The following is a 20,565-nucleotide window of genomic DNA, read 5'->3' as shown; positions in this document are numbered from 1 at the left end:
GAGCACCTTGGGCCTGATGGTACGCCCATGGTGTCCAAAAGGGCCACTGCTGAGCCCTTTGCTCTTGGGAATGGGCTTCCTGAAACAAGCCCTCCGGCACATCCGCTTCATGGTCCTGGGAGTAGTAACTTCCCGCTTGGGACGAAGCCGACGGATGCCTGGAAGGCCACGGCGGAGCAGAGAGGCCTTGGGCCGATGTTCCCACCAATCTGGTGCTCTTCCGCACAGGGGATCGGTGCTGCGAAGAACTCCGGTGCCGAGAACGAGACCGGGACCTACGACCAGCCCGGTACCGGGAGGTCGACCGGGACCTGGAGTAGCGACGTCGGGAGCGGCTCCTGGGAGAGCGGTGCCGGGACCGTGAGCGGTGCCGCGGATAATAAGACGGCGACCGGGATGGAGAACGGTGCCGCGAGACTGATCGGCGCCGTGCCGTGGAGCGGTGCCGGGACTGCGAGCAGCGTGAAGAGCGGGAACGGTGCCGGGACCTGGAACGCCTGCGGGACCGCGATCGAGAGCGGTGCCGGTCAGGAGCGCTGACAGAAGCCGGACGAATCAGGGCTGGCTTCCCGATTGACTGGATCACCCGCACCGGCGGTGCTGGGGGTGGCGGTGGTGCCGGGTCCGACAGCGCGATCAGGTCCTTCGCCACTTCACAGACCTCCGGCGTGGATGGTATAACCAGCTCAACCACAGCGGGTGCCGGGGAGACAGGCGCCGGACTTGACGGCCCCTGGCAGACCGGAGTCGACGGTAACGGCTTAGCAGGTGCCGCGGTGGCAGCAGGCACTGGGCGGTGCGACGGAGCCGTGCCCTCGTGCCGCGCTTCGGGCGGTGCCGGAACAGCAGGGGTCTTAGCCTTCTTTGCTCTGGGAGAGAGCGAGCGCCTTTGGCTTGACTTGGGAGCCGGGGACGTCCGGTGCCGGGAAGGAGTGGGCGCCCCGGTGCCGAAGAGGAACTCCTCGAGTCTGATGGTGGCGCACTCGGTGCTGAGGATGGAGGGGTAAGAGCCGCCTCCATAAGGAGCTGTTTAAGTCTGATGTCCTGCTCCTTTTTAGTGCGAGGCTTAAATGACTTACAAATCGAGCACTTGGCAGATATGTGCGACTCGCTGAGGCACTTCAAACAGGAGTCGTGCGGATCTCCTGTGGGCATTGGCCGATGACAAGCTGAGCACGGCTTGAATCCCGGGGAGCCGGGCATGTGCCCCGGTCCCGGTGCGGGGAGGGCCTAAGCCCTGAACCCGACTAAACTCACTAAAGACTAACTTAACAATTAAGAACTAACTACACTTATCTAAATTCCAACTAAATCTACAACTATATACACAAAGAGAACGAGAACTACGAGAATGTTAGGGAGGTGGAGGTCAGCTAAGCTGCACTCCACTGTTCCAACGACCGACACGGGCGGTAAGAAGGAACTGAGGAGTGGGTGGGTCGGCTGGTGTATATATCCGGGGCCATGGTGGTGCCACTCCAGGGGGCGCCCAGCTGACCCACTGAGTTGCTAGGGTAAAAGTCTTCCGACGAATGTGCACGCGGCGCGCGTACACCTACATGGAATGGATATGAGCAATCACTCGAAGAAGAACAGTTGCATATTTGGTACTGAATTTGTAATATTAGCAAAAACTTGTGGATTATATTGGCCTCTCTCTAACCATAACCAATTTTAATTTTCCAAACAGTGTGACTTTGAAGGTTGTAGCAAGTCTTTTAGAAAACATCAACAGCTAAAAGTTCATCATTGTCAACACACCAGTGAACCTTTTTTCAAGTAAGTGAATAATTTTAATAAACTGTAGATGTTCCCATATACAATATTTAAGTGAAATAAGGATACAAGATCTTCAGTGTGGGTGGATGATACAGGATACAAATAATCTACTTTGATTATGGACCTTTTCTATGTAAACATGCTTGCCTTTTTATTTTTAAGGGATGCTGTTAGGTTAACTTCAGACTTAATGGCTTCTGCTCTACAGACATACGTACAAATGCATGTGTTGAACTATCCCTTCACTTTGCCAGTCTATTCTGAGTAGCAGTCCTGTGCTCCATAACTGGAAATACTTTGTACATTCAATGCTTTGGATTTGTTACAGCATCATCCAATTGCATAGTTTACATTTTACATATAAAGTGTAATCCATAGGTAGAATAGCATTTTCCTTTACTAGGTTGGCTTCCCCATTAGGGAGTAGCTGCTTAATTAACACAGGTGAGTGGTGAGCAAAAGTGAGTTAGGTGTAAGGACACAATTGGCTTGACTGAAAAGTACTACCTTTGTGGAGTTGTACGTCTCCATTAGCAAAGCAAACCCATATTAATTGATGGAAGCAAAATTAGGTCTTTTATTTCTTATAGGTGGAATTTTCTTATGAGTTTCATTGTTACTTCTAACTATATGTAGCATAACTGAAGGAGGCAGCATAGTCCACGGGCTAGATTACAAGAACAGGAGACAAATGCCTGTTGGTTTTACCCCACCCCACCCCCAGCTCTGGTATTGACTTGTTGCACTTGCCTTGGGTGTATCATTTAACCTAACCCCATTTTACAGGAGAAACTACCTCACAGGGATGACATGAAGTTTAACTAGGCTTTTAGTCTTGGATGATACTTGCTATATACATAGAAAATGTTTCATAATTACAACAAAGTTGCAGCTGTAGAGTGGATCAGGCTTATCAGAGCTGCACTGTGTAGTGTTCTATTATAAAAGAATATGGAGAATCTTTTTTGAAAAAATACATTTGATTGCACCCTTCTAATTGCTTTTGGCTCATTCGTGTCTTTGCTTTGCCTTGTTTGTTTTTAATGTGTTTAACACCTAGATGTAGTCATGAAGCATGTGGAAAACATTTTCTGACTCCAAGTAGACTAAAACGGCATGAGAAGATACATGAAGGTAATCTAGTTCTCCCTCTTGCTTCAGTCACCCTGAAGTAACCGCAAAACTAGCTTGTTTTTCAGTGTAGCCTGGGGGCTTGGAGATCTACAACCAGATCTAGACATGGCCCTCACTTCACGAACCAAACAGTCTAAATTGACACAAAACAGCACAGACTAATTGGATAGCTGGCTGAGGTGTAATTATAGGGTGTTGCAGTATTCAGTGTGTAACTTCACTTTTAATGTAAGTGAGAACATTCACAGGCTTGGCAGAATAGCTCCAAGTGTTCTTAGTCATACTGTTCAGGTAGGTCCTTCCCAGATCACACTTTCCTTCCCTCTGAGATTATTTTGATATGATGGTCCAGTGGTTAACGCACTAGCCTAGGACTTGGGAGACCTGGATACTGTTCCCTGTTCTGCCACATGCTTCCTTTGTAACCCTGGGCAAGTCACATAGGTCTCAATTTTTAAAGTTATTGAGGGGGCCTAAAAATGCAGATGTGGGATTTTTGAAAAGTTCCCAGGTGCTAACTCCCAACTTCTGAAAATTGCACTAGGCACCTGAATGCCTCTAGCATTCTGCTCTGCTCAGCATTGCAAGGCATAAGTGACATAGTAGTTTACCTCATTTTCAAAAGTGATTTAGGTACATACTCTGAGTTCCATTAATTTTCAGTAAGATTTAATCTTGTGCAAATTTAGGAACTTTAAATTCATGCCCACATCATCCATACAGGGGAGTTACAGCACTTTGGTGCACACAGCTACCTTACCCCAAATTGGAGGGCAGTGCAGATATGCCTTGTCTCTTTTGAAAATGAGACTTAGTTGGCTGTCATTTGTGCCTTGCAGTGCTGAGCAGAGAAATGCCTAAATATCTTCAAAAATCTGGGCCTAGCCTCTGACTCCATTCCTCATCTGTAAAATGGTGATTATAGTACCTGCTTACCTCAAAGGGAGGCTGAGAATGAATACATTAATATCGGAGTGCCTCAGGAGCTAGTGATGGGGGCCATATAAGTACCTAATATAAGATAGAATTGTGCTCAGTTTTACCTCCCAAGTCAAATGACTTAAACCTAATTTAATCATACCTGATGCAAACTTGCGTCTTGGCAAATCAAAGATTGGTATGTGGCTTACACTGGTAGAATGTAAGAGGACAATTATCACAAAATCTAGGTACAATTCCAATAGCTTAAGTATTGTACACCCAATATTTGGTTCCAGTCAGCTTTACAGTGTGCCTAAGTGTGCTGTTCTACCCCATCTCAGTTCTTAGTGGGAAGCCGTCGAAGAACTGAGGATAGTCTGTGGGCCTGGCACTCTCTGAGTGCCAACAAAGGAGCTAATTGCAATGCCACTTCATAATGAGGTATCTTAATTCAGAATTGGACTGAACTACTCATTTCACATAGGACAAAGAGCCAGTGGCTTTTGGCTGCTATGAACGTGAAGTATGCTATATAGGTAATTGATGCCATATCTGTATATCCTAGCTAATTCTCTGAACCCTTGCAGCCCTCAAATTAAAACGAACATGCTGTAGCAGCCTTACACACTGAGGCATGCTGCACATGCTGTGGATTTTAAGTATACATTAACAAAACAGTTCTCTTTATATAGCTTGTGCACTTAGCATGAAAACAGTGTGGCTGTATTAGCATTGTTATAGAAACTTTAATTTTACATCTTCTGGTAAGTGTACAACTCCTGTGTTGCACTCAATTTTCCTGCCTTGAAAACTGAATTGAGTAAAGGAGGGGCAACTTCAGAGTCTTGCCGCTAACTGTATCTTGGTAGCAAATTTCATTTTTCTAAATGAAAGAATTTGCAGACTTTAGCAATTTAGGGAAAAATCTCCAAAATCATGAGACTGGCATTGTGTCCAACTCTCTTCCTGGTCTGACAGAGATGATAGCGCTTTTTTTTTATTTTGGGGGGGGCAGGGAGATTATCTCAGCAGCCGCCTTTGCCTGTTAGGCTGTGTGAGTGCACAGTGATGTCCAAGTGGGAAAAGGATTCATTATCCTTAGCTAAAACCATTTCATCCACTTAATAGAGTGACACTTTTCAATCATAAAACTTAATCAAATTGTTCAAGATTCAGAAATATCACTGTGCCAAGTTTCAAAATTCTTCCTTTCTGAAAAAGTCAGTTAAGTGGAAACTTTTTTTTCCTTTTTGTGGGAGGGAGAGGTAAGAGGAGGTCAGGAAGAAGATGGGAGTGCTCAACACCCCACACCTTCTCAAAAGCCCTTCACACTCAGATGACGAGTTTCCTTAACCATTCAAGCACTGGAAGTTAAGAATGACTTAGTTTCACTTATCTTGGACCTGTATTGAGCAGGTGTATATGCTTATCTAACATTTAGTTGACTGATCTTTGGCAAATTCACACATTTTAGTGTATTTTAATAGGATATGCATGCAAAAAAGACAACTGTTCATTTGTTGGGAAAACATGGACAGAACATCTAAAACATCTGAAGGACTGTCATGCAGGTAAGCTCAGTAAAACTTGCTTTTACAGTTCTATACAGTGGCTTAAGTTCAGTGCCCTAGTGTATTGGATAAGAAACCAAATACTAACTTAAAAGGAAATCTCATTAAACATTTTGCCAACCTGCTCTTTATTTTTTTTATAAATTCCTTCTTTAATTATTCTCTATATAATTTATTAATTACAAATTAATACAGCTTAATATGAGATACTTCTATACCATTCTGGCTAATCTGTAATTGAAAAATACTACTCAAGTCTGTCCCATTTGCCCACTGATCTGATCATGTGTAATAGGATATAGTTCCTTAGTACAAGATATGAATAGTCTAGGATGGGAACAACATGAAACAGCCCCTGAATTTCCTTCAGTTAGTGAATATGAATTGTAGACTCTCTCATTCTAAAGGACTGACTTGAGTTATTTAAGTCAGAACCTTATTTTTTTTTTTAGTAAGTTACTCTCTTCTTGTTTTTCACCTAGAGCCAGTAATCTGTGGTGTATGTTCCAAAACTTTCAAACGCAAAGATTACCTTAGACAACATCAGAAAACACATGCTGAAGAAAGAGAAGTATGTCGATGCCCAAGAGAAGGCTGTGGGAGAACTTACACAACTGTGTTCAATCTTCAGAGCCATATTCTTTCATTTCATGAAGAGAAAAAACCATTTGTTTGTGATTATGCTGGCTGTGGGAAAGTGTTTGCAATGAAAGTAGGTATTGTAGACTGCCTTAAAATCCAGAGTATCTTCTCTTGGGTCATGTCAACATAACTTTCTTCTCAATTGCAGCAAAGTCTTGCAAGGCATGCTGTTGTACATGATCCTGACAAGGGAAAGCTGAACTTAAAAGTAAGTCAAGTACTTCTACAAACACCTCTGAGCCATTTCCTCTCTCTTCCAGGAGCAAAGAGTAAACTAATTTAACACATACAATTATATAAAATGTCTTTAAAATTAGTATTAAAATTGGAAGCTAGTCTAGCTACTACTTTATTTTATATAGGCACCCTGAAGACTTCTGAATTTAAATACTGTAAAGGAGGGCAAAGAATAATTGAGTGTTCAGATCAGGATTTTTTTAATCTATAAAGTAGAAAGGCTGCTAATACTGTACTGTGAATCTTTTATAAGGCAAAACAAACTCGTCCTAAACGAAGTCTGGCCTCTCGTCTGAGTGGATATATTCCTCCTAAAGCACGGCGACGAAAGGTTGAAGCGGCAACAGAAAATAAGGCTCTGAATAAACCTGCAGAAAACGAGTTACCAACTGTTGAAACACTGACTCTGCACTAGAGACAACTTCAGCCAGAATTGACAATTGCTTTATTATCACATGGGTCAGTTTATAATGGCTTATGTAGAAAACTGAATATTTTGTTTTATAATCACTTCAAGTATTTGATTAAAATCACTGCAGTTCACTTGGTTCAGTAGTTTCATTTCCAGTCTCCTTGTTCAGAATGTCTGTCTGTTTTTCTTTTTCCATTTTCCTGTACTCACCAGCTTCTTTGTCTGACATGTGTCTCAAAACACATGTGCTCTTTCCTTCTTTAATGACTCTTGGCTGGGATAAGTAAGTAGCTTTCTCAGGCATAGTCTGGACAATCTGATCAAAGAGAGCCAGCTGAAAACAAGAAAAATAAAAATTTGGTTATATTAACAATGGGATTTAAGCAGGCCACTTACTCCTAGTAATTCTTCAGAGTAAGTGAAGAGAGATTAATATGTTAAGTCTGGTCTACATCTGTGGCAGTTTTTCAGTTAATCTGATACACCATTATCTCTGTGCTGCACTCATAGTCCAAATCAGAGCTAATAACTTATGTCTTCTCCTAGTTCTCTTACTCTACTCATCACCACAGTACATGAGGCTTTTAAAGTGCTACAGCCACTACCGAATCTCTCCATTTTAGAAGGCTGGTTCAGTGAAGTTCCAGTAAGCACATTCTCCTTTACAGCTATATTATCTTTCCACTTGATTTTTAAGTGAAATTATAAGCATAGTGTGACCATGAAATCTTTTAATAGAAAAAGTTAGCCTAAGTTTAGCCATGCAGTTGCAGTGGTAGGCTGAACTAGTGACTGAGTGAAGGAAACACTTCTAAAATAAGCTACAAAATGTCAGAAGTAGAGAACCTGTCAGGTGGGGACTGTGAATTTCTCTACTCTGATAGTCCGTCTTAAACAAATTCATAATGACTGAATGGTGTCATCGAAGATTCTGTTTTGTACCTGCACAAGTAGGGGGAGCCCCATTCTCAATCTTTCTTGAAAAAAGCATTTCATTAAATCTGTATCAAAATTTTGTTCCGCTTTTAAAGTAAATCATTAACATTTACTCACACAAAGAATTGCATCACAGTGAGACACTAAGTCCTGTTCTCCTAAATTAGCAAATAGACCCACCATGATCAAATGTAAGTCACTGCACAGTAATGTGTACTGAAACAAAAGGAAGCATGCCCCAGAAGCCACCCATTGACCCTCCAGTAAATGGAATTGCTAAAGAAGGTACTCCACTAGGAGTGGGGAGGCAGAAGCTGGATGTTTTGCATTTGTCAGCAAGGTGGCCAAGTACAATAAGCTAGCTTTCATGCATATTTGTGGAAGAGAGTCATAGATTCCAAGGCCAGAAGGGATCATTGTGATCATCTAGTCTAACCTTCTGTAGAACAAAGGACATAAAACTTCCATAGTCTAATTCCTTTTGAACTAAACCCTCTCTTAAAAAATAAAAAATCCTCTTACATTAACAAAGTGCCAGTGAGGAAGAATCCACCATAATCCTCACTAAATTATTCCAGTGGTTAACTACTCTCAGGGTACGTCTACACTACGGGATTATTCCGAATTTACATAAACCGGTTTAACAAAACAGATTGTATAAAATCGAGTGTGCGCGGCCAAACTAAACACATTAAATCGGTGGTGTGCGTCCACGGTCCGAGGCTAGCATCGATTTCTGGAGCATTGCACTGTGGGTAGCTACTCCGTAGCTATCCCATAGTTCCCGCAGCCTCCCCCACCCCTTTGAATTTCCGGGTTGAGATCCCAGTGCCTGATGCGGCAAAAATCATTGTCGCGGGTGGTTCTGGGTAAATGTCGTCAGTCACTCCTTCCGCTGGGAAAGCAACGGCAGACAAGCATTTCATGCCTTTTTTCCCTGGATTGCCCTGGAAGATGCCATAGCATGGCAATCATGGAGCCTGTTTCGCCTTTTGTGACTGTCACCGTATGTGTACTAGATGCCGCTCATAGAGGCGATTCAGCAGCACTACACAGCAGCATGCTTTTGCTTTTGCATGATAGCAGAGATGGTTATCAGCCATATTGTACCATCTACCATACCATAAATTGGTAATAAGATGATCGTGGCTACCAGTCCTTTTGCACTGTTCCATTTGCTGCTGTCATAAGTGCCCCTGGCTGCTCTTAGCCAGGGGCGCAAAAGCCAAAATTGGGAATGACTCCCTGAGTTAATCCCTCCTTTTTGGTATCTAAAAATAGAATCAATCCTGCCTAGAATATGGGCAAGTGTACTAGAGAACCACTGTATCAGAGAACCAGAGAGCACAGCTGCTCTGTGTCAGATCCTGCAGAAATTATGAGCTGTATTCTATTCACAGGGGGTGCTCCTGCAACAACCCCACCTGTTGATTCCGTTCTTCCCTCAGCCTTCCTGGGCTACCGTAGCATTGTCCCCCCACTTGTGTGATGAAGTAATAAAGAATGCAGGAATAAGACACAGTGACTTGTTAGTGAGATATGAGTGGAAGGCAGCCTCCAGCTGCTATGATAGTCCAGACAGGACAGTAAGGAGTGTGTAGGAGAGGAGCCCAGCATCCCTCTGCTAGTTCAGGGGCACTTGAATCTTTTCTTTACACATGAAGGGTGGGGGCTGATGGAGCTCAGCCCCCTGTTGCTATGACGACGATGGTTATCAGCCATACTGTACCATCTACCAGGAAAAATTAGGACCAGGCGCCCTTGATCGACCTAACATGCTAGTCAGCATGGTTACCAGTCCTTTTGCACTGCCCCATGTGCCAATAGGCTGATGACGAGGACGGATACCAGTCGTATTGTACCATCAGCCAGCCATAGCGTGGGGGGAGCAAGGATGTTGGTGTTGAGTGCTGCACCATCGCGTCTATTTGCAGCATTCAGTAAAGATAGGGTGACATGTAAAAGAGTCAAGAGAGGATTGTTTTCCCTTTCACTTCTGGGGGTGGGTGGGGGGGTGCGTAAATTGCCGAGCTATGCCCTGACCCACCGCGGACACTGTTTTTGACCCTAGAAGCATTTGGAGCTCAGCCAAGAATGCAAATGCTTTTCAGAGACTGCAGGAACTGTGGGATAGCTTGAGTCCTCCAGTCCATGAGCGTCCATTTGATTCTTTGGCTTTCCGTTACGCTTGTCACGCAGCAGTGCGCTGAGTCCCTGCTATGGCATCTGTCTGGAGATATTTAAAAAATGATTTTGAATTTCGTCTTCTGTAACGGAGCGCTGATAGAACAGATTTGCCTGCCCTTACAGCGATCACGTCCGCATCGTCCATGCGGGAGCTCTTTCTTTATTTTGATTTTTAACTGCATCACCACCCGTGCTGATCAGAGCTCCACGCTGGGCAAACAGGAAATATTCAAAAGTTCGCGGGGCTTTTCCTGTCTACCTGGCCACTGCATCCGAGTTCAGATTGCTGTCCAGAGCGGTCAGTGTTGCACTGTGGGATACCGCCCGGAGGCCAATACCGTCGATCTGCGGCCACACTAACCCTAATCCGATATGGTAATACCGATATTAGCCCTACTCCTCTCGTTAGGGAGGAGTACAGAAACCGGTTTAAAGAGCCCTTTATACCGATATAAAGGGCCTCTTAGTGTGGACGGGTGTGGCGTTAAATCGGTTTTACGCTCCTAAAACCGGTTTAAACGCGTAGTGTAGACCAGGCTTCACTGTTAAACAGCTAAACCTAATTTCCAGTCTGAATTTGTTTAGCTTCAACTTCCAGGTTGTCTAAAGCCTGGTCTACACTACGCGTTTAAACCGGTTTTAGGAGCATTAAACCGATTTAATGCCAAACCCGTCCACACTAAGAGGCCCTTTATATCGGTATAAAGGGCTCTTTAAACCGGTTTCTGTACTCCTCCCTAACGAGAGGAGTAGCGCTAATATCGGTATTACCATATTGGATTAGGGTTAGTGTGGCCACAAATCGACGGTATTGGCCTCCGAGCGGTATCCCACAGTGCACCACTGACCGCTCTGGACAGCAATCTGAACTCGGATGCAGTGGCCAGGTAGACAGGAAAAGCCCCGCGAACTTTTGAATATTTCCTGTTTGCCTAGCGTGGAGCTCAGATCAGCATGTGTGGCAATGCAGTTAAAAATCAAAATAAAGAAAGAGCTCCCGCATGGACCATGCGGATGTGATCGCTGTAAGGGCAGGCAAATCTGTTCTATCAGCGCTCCGTTACAGAAGATGAAATTCAAAATCATTTTTAAAAAATCTCCAGACAGACGCCATAGCAGGGGCTCAGCGCACTGCTGCGTGACAAACGTAACGGAAAGCCAAAGAATCAAATGGACGCTCATGGACTGGAGGACTCAAGCTATCCCACAGTTCCTGCAGTCTCCGAAAGTATTTGCATTCTTGGCTGAGCTCCAAATGCTTCTAGGGTCAAACACAGTGTCAGCGGTGGGTCAGGGCATAGCTCGGCAATTTACACACCCCCCCACCCCCAGAAGTGAAAGGGAAAACAATCCTCTCTTGACTCTTTTACATGTCACCCTATCTTTACTGAATGCTGCAGATAGACACGATGCTGCAGCACTCAATGCCAATATCCTTGCTCCCCCGCCCCTCTATGGGTGGCTGATGGTACAATAAGACTGATACCCATTGTCATCATCAGCCTATTGGCATATGGGGCAGTGCAAAAGGACTGGTAACCATGCGTACTAGCATCAGTGAGGTCAATGAAGGGCGCCTGGTCCTAATTTTTCCTGGTAGATGGTACAGTATGGCTGATAACCATCGTCATCATAGCAACAGGGGGCTGAGCTCCATCAGCCCCCACCCTTCATGTGTAAAGAAAAGATTCAATTGCCCCTGGACTAGCAGAGGGATGCTGGGTTCCTCTCCTCCACACTCCTTACTGTCCTGTCTGGACTCTCATAGCAGCTGGAGGCTGCCTTCCACTCATATCTCACTAACAAGTCACTGTGTCTTCTTCCTGCATTCTTTATTACTTCATCACACAAGTGGGGGGACAATGCTACGGTAGCCCAGGAAGGCTGGGGGAAGAATGGAATCAACAGGTGGGGTTGTTGCAGGAGCACCCCCTGTGAATAGCATACAGCTCATAATTTCTGCTGGATCTGACACAGAGCAGCTGTGCTCTCTGGTTCTATGATACAGTGGTTCTCTAATTATTACAGTCTAATACACTTGTCCAAATTCTAGACAGGACTGATTCTATTTTTAGATACCAAAAAGGAGGGATTGACTCTGGGAGTCATTCCCAATTTTGGCTTTTGCGCCCCTGGCTAAGAGCAGCCAGGGGCACTTATGACAGCAGCAAATGGTGCAAAACGACTGGTAACCATGCTCATCTTTTTACCAATTTATGGACTGGTAGATGGTACAGTATGGCTGATAACCATCTCTGCTGTCATACAAAAGCAAAAGCATGCTGCTGTGTAGCGCTGCTGAATCGCCTCTGTCAGCGGCATCTAGTACACATACGGTGACAGTGACAAAAGGCAAAACAGGCTCCATGATTGCCATGCTATGGCATCTGCCAGGGCAATCCAGGGAAAAAAGCCGCGAAATGCTTGTCTGCCGTTGCTTTCCCAGAGGAAGGAGTGACTGATGACATTTACCCAGAACCACCCGCGACAATGATTTTTGCCGCATCAGGCACTGGGATCTCAACCCGGAAATTCCAAGGGGCGGGGGAGGCTGCGGGAACTATGGGATAGCTACGGAATAGCTATCCACAGTGCAATGCTCCAGAAATCGACGCTAGCCTCGGACCGTGGACGCACACCACCGATTTAATGTGTTTAGTGTGGCTGCGCGCACTCTATTTTATACAATCTGTTTTACAAAACCGGTTTATGCAAATTCGGAATAGTCCCGTAGTGTAGACGTACCCTTACTCTAGACTAACTACGCAGTAGAATAATGCAGTGTTAAAACATTTCTAGGCAATGTGTGAGATTTACTTGTGTAAATGCATTGTTCAGATTATCTCTGAAGAGACAATTAGTCCTGAAGGCTGGTGTCTGATAAATGGAAATAACTTCACTTAAAAGGAAGCAGGTTTTTGCCCTCTGTACTAATGTCACAACCATCACATACTGGTAAGAGTATACTGTCAAAGGAAGAAAGCAATATTATACCTGGAAACACTTGGCACTGGTAGCCTTATTTAATACATTTGGCTGATCAACACTTTAAAAAACCTTAATATAGCTTACCATCTTTTCTGGTCCATCTGCAACATTTCTTTGCTGTACAGAAATTCTGACATGATGCTTCTTATCAATCCACTGCTGAATCTGTCTAATTTTGGTCTCTAAGTCATGTTTTGCAATAGTTGCAGAAAAAGTTAACTCCTTCAGCTGAACAGGCCCTGTTAAAATATAACCAATAATATATAGGCTTCAAACTAAGTTTAGTAGTGTTGTGTACACCCCTATTCTGTGTTCTAATGCACTGAGGCTACTGGGGGGGAGAGGAGAAAAGTACAGGTCAGACAAGTGTCTTCATTCTAAAGAACCCATCTTGCCTACTCCATTAAGAGTTCCCTGTCTTACCTGTTTATCATTCTTTTTGCATACTCACAATACCTTATGTCCTCATATCCTGCTCATTACTGGGCCACCGCCTCCTATGCCGCTCCTTATGGTTGGAACATGTTCCCTCTACCATTATGGCAGGCCTTTCCTCCTTCAACATCCCTCTTAAAGAGCTCTCTTTTCCATAAGGCTCATAACCATTAACCAATACTAAACTAGAGATGTGGGGTGGTGGTGGAAAGGATAACAATCTTACAGTTAACATTTCTAGTCACTCAATCCCTGTTCTTCACACGAACCAGGTTTGGTCAAGGCCTGTCTCAGATGAGGCTGAGTACAACTCAGGTACTTAACAAATAAGGCTGGTCCAAGGTGTACCTGGCCATGAAATGTATGAATTCCTAATTATGCTATTTTAAATATAAGAAGGCTAAGTGTTTTCCCACTGTATAGTTAAGTGGAAAAACTTTTAAAAATTAGTCATCCCCCTCCACTCCATTCTGTTTCAAAAGATCAAACAGCCTTGAATTCTGTTAGAAATATGTCCCTGTAATAGCATAAACACAACTCATTCTCCCACCCTCTGCATATGCTTTTAAATAGCCATTATTACAAACTTCTTTTTGTAGGTGTTTTAACAAGAGCTAACCAAAGCTGTTACAGTGGTGTTACTGCAGTAGCTCATCTGTCTCAAATCAGTAGTAAATAGCAGAAAACATCAAAAAGCATGAACAAATTTCTTAGTTTGCATGAGGATAACCCAAGACAGTCAGACATCACTATATACAAACACTTTCTCAAAGTGCTCCATCTTGCCAAGTTATCAACCCAATAATTTAAACTATGGGTACAGAATGATTTATGAGGAAAAAGTGAATAATTTTGGTTATTTTATATAAAAAAAGTGGAAGGGTCCATTTGGAACACTGTAAATACATTGCTGTCAAGGCTTCCAGATTTTCTCTCCTTTATGTCGAGCAATGTTTTGTGACTGTCGGTGACAAAAGCATGCTTCTTATAGATATGGCATATTCAGTTGTGAAAACTGTGTGTCATTTATAAAGACGTTTGCATTCATAAAAATGAATGATAATTTAAAATAACAAAAATTCAATATGAATGCCATGGTACCAGAATCTAGGTCATTCATTTATAGAAGTACTTAAACAAGCCAAAATATTAATTATGAGAGCATAACAGAATGGTTTTCTACATTAACTAGACTAAACTGATTTTTGCTTTTTCAGCATACAAACCCAAAATAACATGGACTGTGATGACAGTACTCTGGATTTCATTGATGTAACAAACAGGATTTGATCTACTGCCACTACTTCTAATACAGCAATTTTTGAAGTGTTTAATATTATATTAGCAAGGCACCTACCAGCTTTTGAACTTGCTTTTTGCTTCTCTCTGCGTTTGAGCTGCTCTTCGTGAATCTGTTTCCCAGTCATTAGTCTGTACACTGGAGGCTCTTCGTTTTCACGCAGTGGAACAAGCTTCAGATCACGCTCATTCATGAGTCGAATCACATCTCCTCTGTGCATATTTCCTAAGCTGTCCCCATTTTCGCTAATTACATGAAGGATCGGCTGAGGAATTTTCCTCCCAATGCTTCCAAATGTTTTTTGGGCATTTGGGTTTTTTTTCTTTCCTTCTGGTTTCTTTTCAGTTTCTTCAGTTGTACAAAATGATTTTGTAGGTACAAACAGAAGTCTCCTTTTAGCCCCAGCCCTCACCATCAGTGCTTGAGAGAATGTTGTCTTTTGCATGGTTTGCACCAAAAGAATGTCCAAGTATTTACTTATGCAACTAGTTTCATTCCTAGTGGCTTGATGTATTAATTTCCTTAGGCAAAGGGCAGCCATTCTGAGAAAATGGGGAAAAAAAGAAACAAAACAAACCTCTAGTCATTAGTTAAAAGACCTAAGTCAAGGTTGGCAGCCCATATTTTTAAACTATCCTTTCATTTGTTTACAAAGTCATGTATTTTTTGATTTAATAAGACTCAAGGTGCACAGTCATCAGTGACCCTACAACAATAAAGTGTTCATACAATAGAGAAAGAAGGTTTGGCGGGGAAACCATTTCAAGCTTCTGAAAGGTCATTATAAATGGAGTTTTTTTCCAATATTTTAAAATGTAGGGTCTAAACTTACTTTAAAGAACCCCAAAGAGTTATGTGAGCTAGCTGATTTACTATTGTAACACCAGATAGTTTGTCATAGTCTAGAGAGGTGGGTTTTGCTTTTAGATAAAGGCTTAGCATTTGAAGTTACATGCACAAATGAAGGAAGTTGGATGGAAAATCTGACAGTGGACCCTCTCTCCTGGTGCTGTTGGCACCCTCCTTGATTAGAATATTTTCTTACACTGACTCAGGTCCACTAAGACACTCAAGAGTAGTTGAGGTCTGTGCATCAGATCTCTGCAAAGTCCTTATTAGTTCATCTCCCTGAGGTTTATAGGAGGCTTGGAACTTAAAAGAATGAGACTTCCATGCATAATCTTTGCACGTGCGGTTAAAACGTGACCATTATCATCTCTATAGGAAGCCCATAGAGAGGAGCACACATTTAGCCCAGGGTTGAAATTGTCCTTTAGTATACAACCTATTTCTTACATCACTGACTCAAAACAACAGTAATAGTTTATTTTCCGCAAAACATGAGCTACCCAAACTTTGTCCCATATAAGCAATCAAAGAAGGATACTTGGCAGTTTTGCTGTTATATGTGTTAAGTCCTATTGTCATTTCAGTAACCAAACTAGAAAGCTCTGTCATCTCTAAGTTCAGACATATATGCAGTAATAGAGCACTGCTGCATCTATATTAGTGGTTTAACTTGTCAAGCTATATTGTTTTGTCAAAAGTTGAAAATAAAGATTTGCTGTTGACAATGTTTAAAGGTGTGCACAATCTTGTTACTGTATATAGTGAGTTAGGACAATATCCTGATGTTTCTCCCTACTCCTCCAAAGGCATTTAAAGAGCTTACACAGAGAATGCACTCAACCAAGAAACGTGGGGAGAGTGCATTTTACTATGGCTATCCCAACATAGCTGTTAAAATGCTTTTTCTGCCCAAGGTGATGTTTGTGAAGCAGGCAGACTCGGGAGAGGAAGGTAAGGTAAGAGTTTGCTACAGGCATATGGAATGGAGTAGTATTTCATAGAGTATGTCCACACTGCAGTGTAAACCCAGGCTCAAGTCTAACCTCCCTTCTGTCTACACACAAATCACACTAACAGAGAACTCAGACCCAAGCTCCCAGGACCCCACCAGGGTGGGGGGTCTGAGCCCAAGTCAAGCCGGGGCTCTGGATTCAAACCCTCTTGCTTCGCAGTATAGACACAGCCCTAGTAGATGCATGCTCCGGGAGTCTGCCAAAAGTATCCCATGGGCCAACTTTCTTTGTCCTCTGGACAGTCAAGTTTGGTGGTCAGTAAAGTTTTCCCACACTGCACCATGAACAAAGGGCTACAGTGGCCAGATTTTGGGAGGGTGCTAGGAAGTCTGAGATATGGTTGGCTGGACAGTGTATAGATGCTGGAAACCTCAGGTTGGGACCCAGGGCTTAACAATTCCTAACTGGGAGTCACAAATGAATGTAGAGGCTCAAGCCCTAGGTTAACCATCTCAAGGGCTGCTAACTCGAGTTCTACTAATCCTGGGCTTACATTGTAGTGTAAACATCCTAACACCCACATAACTCCATGACAGAGGTTCCTGGCTGCGGAGAGCAAGCAGAGATAGGTGCTTAAGTCTGCAAGAGGGCAGGGCTTACAACACACTCTTCTCCTTGATGTCTCCTATTGCTTAGTTTAGGCTGCTCCCTGCCTAGCATACTGGCTTTTGTGAATCCCACTCTTAGGACCCTTTCTCTCCACATACATTGTATAAGGAGCCTAGGCATGTGAAGCCCCAGGTTAGGAGTTGTAGCCTGGATCCCAATCTGGGGCTCCAGCATCTACAGTGCACCATGTGGCCTTGAGTCCAACCACCCATATCCCATAGCACCCTCCCAAAAGGTGGCCCCTCTAGCCCTTTGTGCATGGTCTAGTGTGGGAAAGCTTGACTGGAAAGAGGATAAGAAAAATCAACTCATGGGATACTTTTGGTGGACTGCAAGACCATGAGTCTTGTGGGGCTGCATCTACACGGTAAAGCAATAAAGTTGAACCCTGGGTCGTGGCTTGACTCAGGCTCAGGGTATGTCTATACAGCAAAGAAAAACCCACATCTGGCTTGTGCCAGGTGACTCAGGCTGCAGGGCTGTTTCATTGCAGTACAGACTTCCAAGTCTGTGCTGGAGTCGGGCTCTAGGACCCTGCAAGGTGAGTCTAGAAGTAAGTCTACACAGCAATGCAACAGCCCAAGCCCCGCGAGCCAGCTGGAGTTGGCAGCCCCTGTGATGGTGTGTAGATGGAAGGGGGTTAGGTTTGAGCCTGAGTTTGAACCCTGGGCTTACACTGGAGTGTAGACATACTGATGGGGTCTGCAGAATCAGGGCCTATGGTTGGCACAAGTTTTGAGATGACTCTCTCCTTCTATGATTGGGGGCCTATTGTGTTAGGTGCTGACCAACCACTTAGTAAGAGGCAGGCCTTATGCTCAAGAGCTTTCAGTCTAAATAGACAACAGAGAAGGGTCAAAGGGGAAACAGAGATTCAGTGGCTTGCCCAAGGTCACAGAACAGTGGCAGAATCAGGATTAGAACCTAGATCACCTGAGTCCCCAGTCCTGTACCCTACGCACTGCACCACATTGCCTTTCCTCTAGTGTACCTGATCATAAAGAATGTCACATGCTCAAACCAAAATGTATCCTCCATCCCAAAGAACCTGGTATTATTTCACTAATTACTGACCAGAAAAATGTAGCGGCTCAAGCCCTAGGTTAACCATCTCAAGGGCTGCTAACTCCTGTTACCCCAAACATGCACATCATTTCAAACTTTGTTCTCCTTGTCTTCCTTATTTAGTGCCATGAACTAACATTTTAAATTCCATATCTGCCCCACCCCCAAGAAACCCACGCTCATTTGCTGCGGGAGAGAAAAGTATCTTTTTACATCAATGGATTTTGCTACTTGTATTTCTGGCAGGGGTGCATATTTTGCTCTGTGTGTGTTACACTCTCTGGGAAGGACCATGCACAACTGGGAGAGGATATTTTACTATGAGTTTTACAGTGTCTGGGGAGGGTATGTGTGTCCAGAGAGGAGGGTATTTTGCTGTGTGTGTATGCTGACGGGATACATGTGCATGCTGAGAGGGAGGTGTTTTGTTGAGTGCTGGGATAAGGTATTTTGCTGTGTGGGAGTGTGCATGCACATGAGCAGGGAGATATTTTTTTCTGTGCACAAGGGCATTGGGAGGAGGTATTTTGGGTGCGTGTGCGCTGGGAAGGAATACTTTATAGATGGTGTGGGAGGGAGTATTTGGGATGTATTTGCAGGCCTGTGGTGGGAGAGGGTATTTTTGGGGGGTATTTGGGGAATGTGGGAGGGTGGGCTGATTTAAATTATAATGATTTAAATCACTGATTTTAATCAACTTTTCTATTTGTACTTCAGTTCTTTTCTAAAGAAAAGTGCAGACTCATCAGTTGATATAATAATTAAAACATTGATTTACAACTAATTAGAGCCTTTATTCTAGATTTGGTACTTTTTTTTGCTATCTAGTAGAGTACACTATAACTATATATGTACTTAAGCAATTATTTCATTTAATGTTTTCAGACTCTTATTGATTGTACAGTTTTAGTATGTTAGAGAATGGTGAATGATATATTGCTTATTTACTAGATAATTAACTTTTTGCTCATGACTTCATAGAATCATAGAATATCAGGGTTGGGAGGGACCTCAGGAGGTCATCTAGTCCAACCCCCTTGCTCAGACTTGTCAAGCTGCATTAGGATGGTAACTAATTTAATTAAACAGAGGAAACAGCACACAACATTTATTTGTATTATACAAAACAAGCCCTTAATATAGTACTTGAACTATTTTGCTATATTTATAAAACTTGATCTCAAAAGTTAGATGTTTTCCCCAATGCTTTCTTTATCAAGAAAAGCAGCCTTTAACTCAAAGTTCTGATCAAGGCTCATGGGTTCAGCATACAGTATTTATTTTTTCTTGACATGTTTTAAGAGATTATAATAAGTTTAGGTTTTAGCATATTTTGTATTAAATTCAGATATTTTTAACAGTTTAATATTTTAAAGAAAATCTTATAATTTAAATAACGAAATAAACAATTCCAGTTTAAATAAAAAATCTGATATTTTTAATCCATTTTTATCCACCCAAGAGAGGGTATTTTGGGAGCGTTTGCTGGGTATTTAGGAAGGGTGCTGGGAAGGGTGTGAGTACTTTGAAGTGGTATTTTGGGGGTGCTGGCAGGGGGTATCTTGGTGGTATGGGGCATGGTGCTGGGAGGGATGTGTTGACTGGGAAGAGGTATTTGGGGGTGTTGGGATGAGTGTGTGCGCTGGGAGGGGGTATTTTTGGGAGGTGCTGGGGTGTATACTGGAAGGGGATATTTGGAGGTGCTGAAGGCGGTACCTGGGTGTGCTGGAGGAGTGTGTGTACTGGGAGGAATATTTGAGGGTACTGGAGGGGCTATTTGGGGTGTACTGGGAAGGGGTACCTGGGGGGTACAGGAGGAGTGTGTGTACTGGGAGGGGTATTTGGAGGTGTGCGTGTACTGGGAAGGGGTACCTGGGGCGTGCTGAAGGAGTGTGTGTACTGGGAGGGGTACCTGGGGCGTGCTGAAGGAGTGTGTGTACTGGGAGGGGTATTGAGGGGTACTGGAGGAGTGTGTGTACTGGGAGGGGTATTGAGGGGTACTGGAGGAGTGTGTGTACTGGGAGGGGTATTGAGGGGTACTGGAGGAGTGTGTGTACTGGAGGGGGGTACGTGTACTGGGAAGGGTACCGGGTGAGTGCACTGGGCGGGGTATAGGGGGGTACTGGAGGGGGGTACGGGTACTGGGAGCGGGGTGGAAGTACGGGTACTGGGGCGGACAGTGTCGCTGTCCGGGACTCCCTCTCCCCCTGGCCGGGCGGCTGGGGCAGGCCCGGGACGTCAGCGCCTCCCTGCGGCCGCTCCTGCCCCGCGGCCCCGTCACCGCTCCCGGCCGGGCTCCGAGGCCCCGCGGTCGGGCCGGGCCGGGCCGGGCCGTGAGGCGCTTGGCGGCGGCGCTTACCTGCCGGGCCGGGCCGGGCCGGGGGATCCGGCAGCGGCGGGCGGTGCCAGGCGGCGCGGAGCTGGGCCAGCTCGGGAGGCTGGGGGCGGCCTGCGCCTGCGCCGCGCGGGGCGGGGGCCTGCAGGGTG

At 44.2% G+C, this 20,565-nt stretch overlaps 2 protein-coding genes across 2 annotated transcripts in view; one reads left to right on the top strand and one right to left on the bottom strand.

Annotated features, from left to right (window-relative positions):
* GTF3A (general transcription factor IIIA) overlaps nucleotides 1–6,827 on the top strand; it is a 15,963-nt gene extending 9,136 nt beyond the window's left edge. The window contains exons 4-9 of the mRNA XM_045017033.1: nucleotides 1,691–1,779; nucleotides 2,840–2,913; nucleotides 5,322–5,405; nucleotides 5,888–6,117; nucleotides 6,196–6,255; nucleotides 6,538–6,827. Of these exons, the coding sequence (XP_044872968.1) occupies nucleotides 1,691–1,779; nucleotides 2,840–2,913; nucleotides 5,322–5,405; nucleotides 5,888–6,117; nucleotides 6,196–6,255; nucleotides 6,538–6,699 (699 nt within the window). The 3' untranslated portion in view covers nucleotides 6,700–6,827. The remainder of the gene's footprint in view (nucleotides 1–1,690; nucleotides 1,780–2,839; nucleotides 2,914–5,321; nucleotides 5,406–5,887; nucleotides 6,118–6,195; nucleotides 6,256–6,537) is intronic.
* On the bottom strand, nucleotides 6,713–20,565 carry MTIF3 (mitochondrial translational initiation factor 3). The gene is made up of 4 exons (XM_045017042.1): nucleotides 20,438–20,565; nucleotides 14,600–15,084; nucleotides 12,892–13,046; nucleotides 6,713–7,030 (listed from the first exon to the last, which is right to left on the bottom strand). The coding sequence occupies exons 2-4, from the start codon at nucleotides 15,081–15,083 to the stop codon at nucleotides 6,815–6,817; spliced, it is 855 nt and encodes a 284-aa protein (XP_044872977.1). The 5' UTR covers nucleotide 15,084; nucleotides 20,438–20,565; the 3' UTR covers nucleotides 6,713–6,814.

Source organism: Mauremys mutica, chromosome 1, assembly GCF_020497125.1.
Source record: "Mauremys mutica isolate MM-2020 ecotype Southern chromosome 1, ASM2049712v1, whole genome shotgun sequence".
Lineage (NCBI taxonomy): Eukaryota > Metazoa > Chordata > Testudines > Geoemydidae > Mauremys > Mauremys mutica.
Note: the sequence above shows the minus strand (reverse complement) of the source record. Positions and strands in the feature narration are given on the sequence as shown.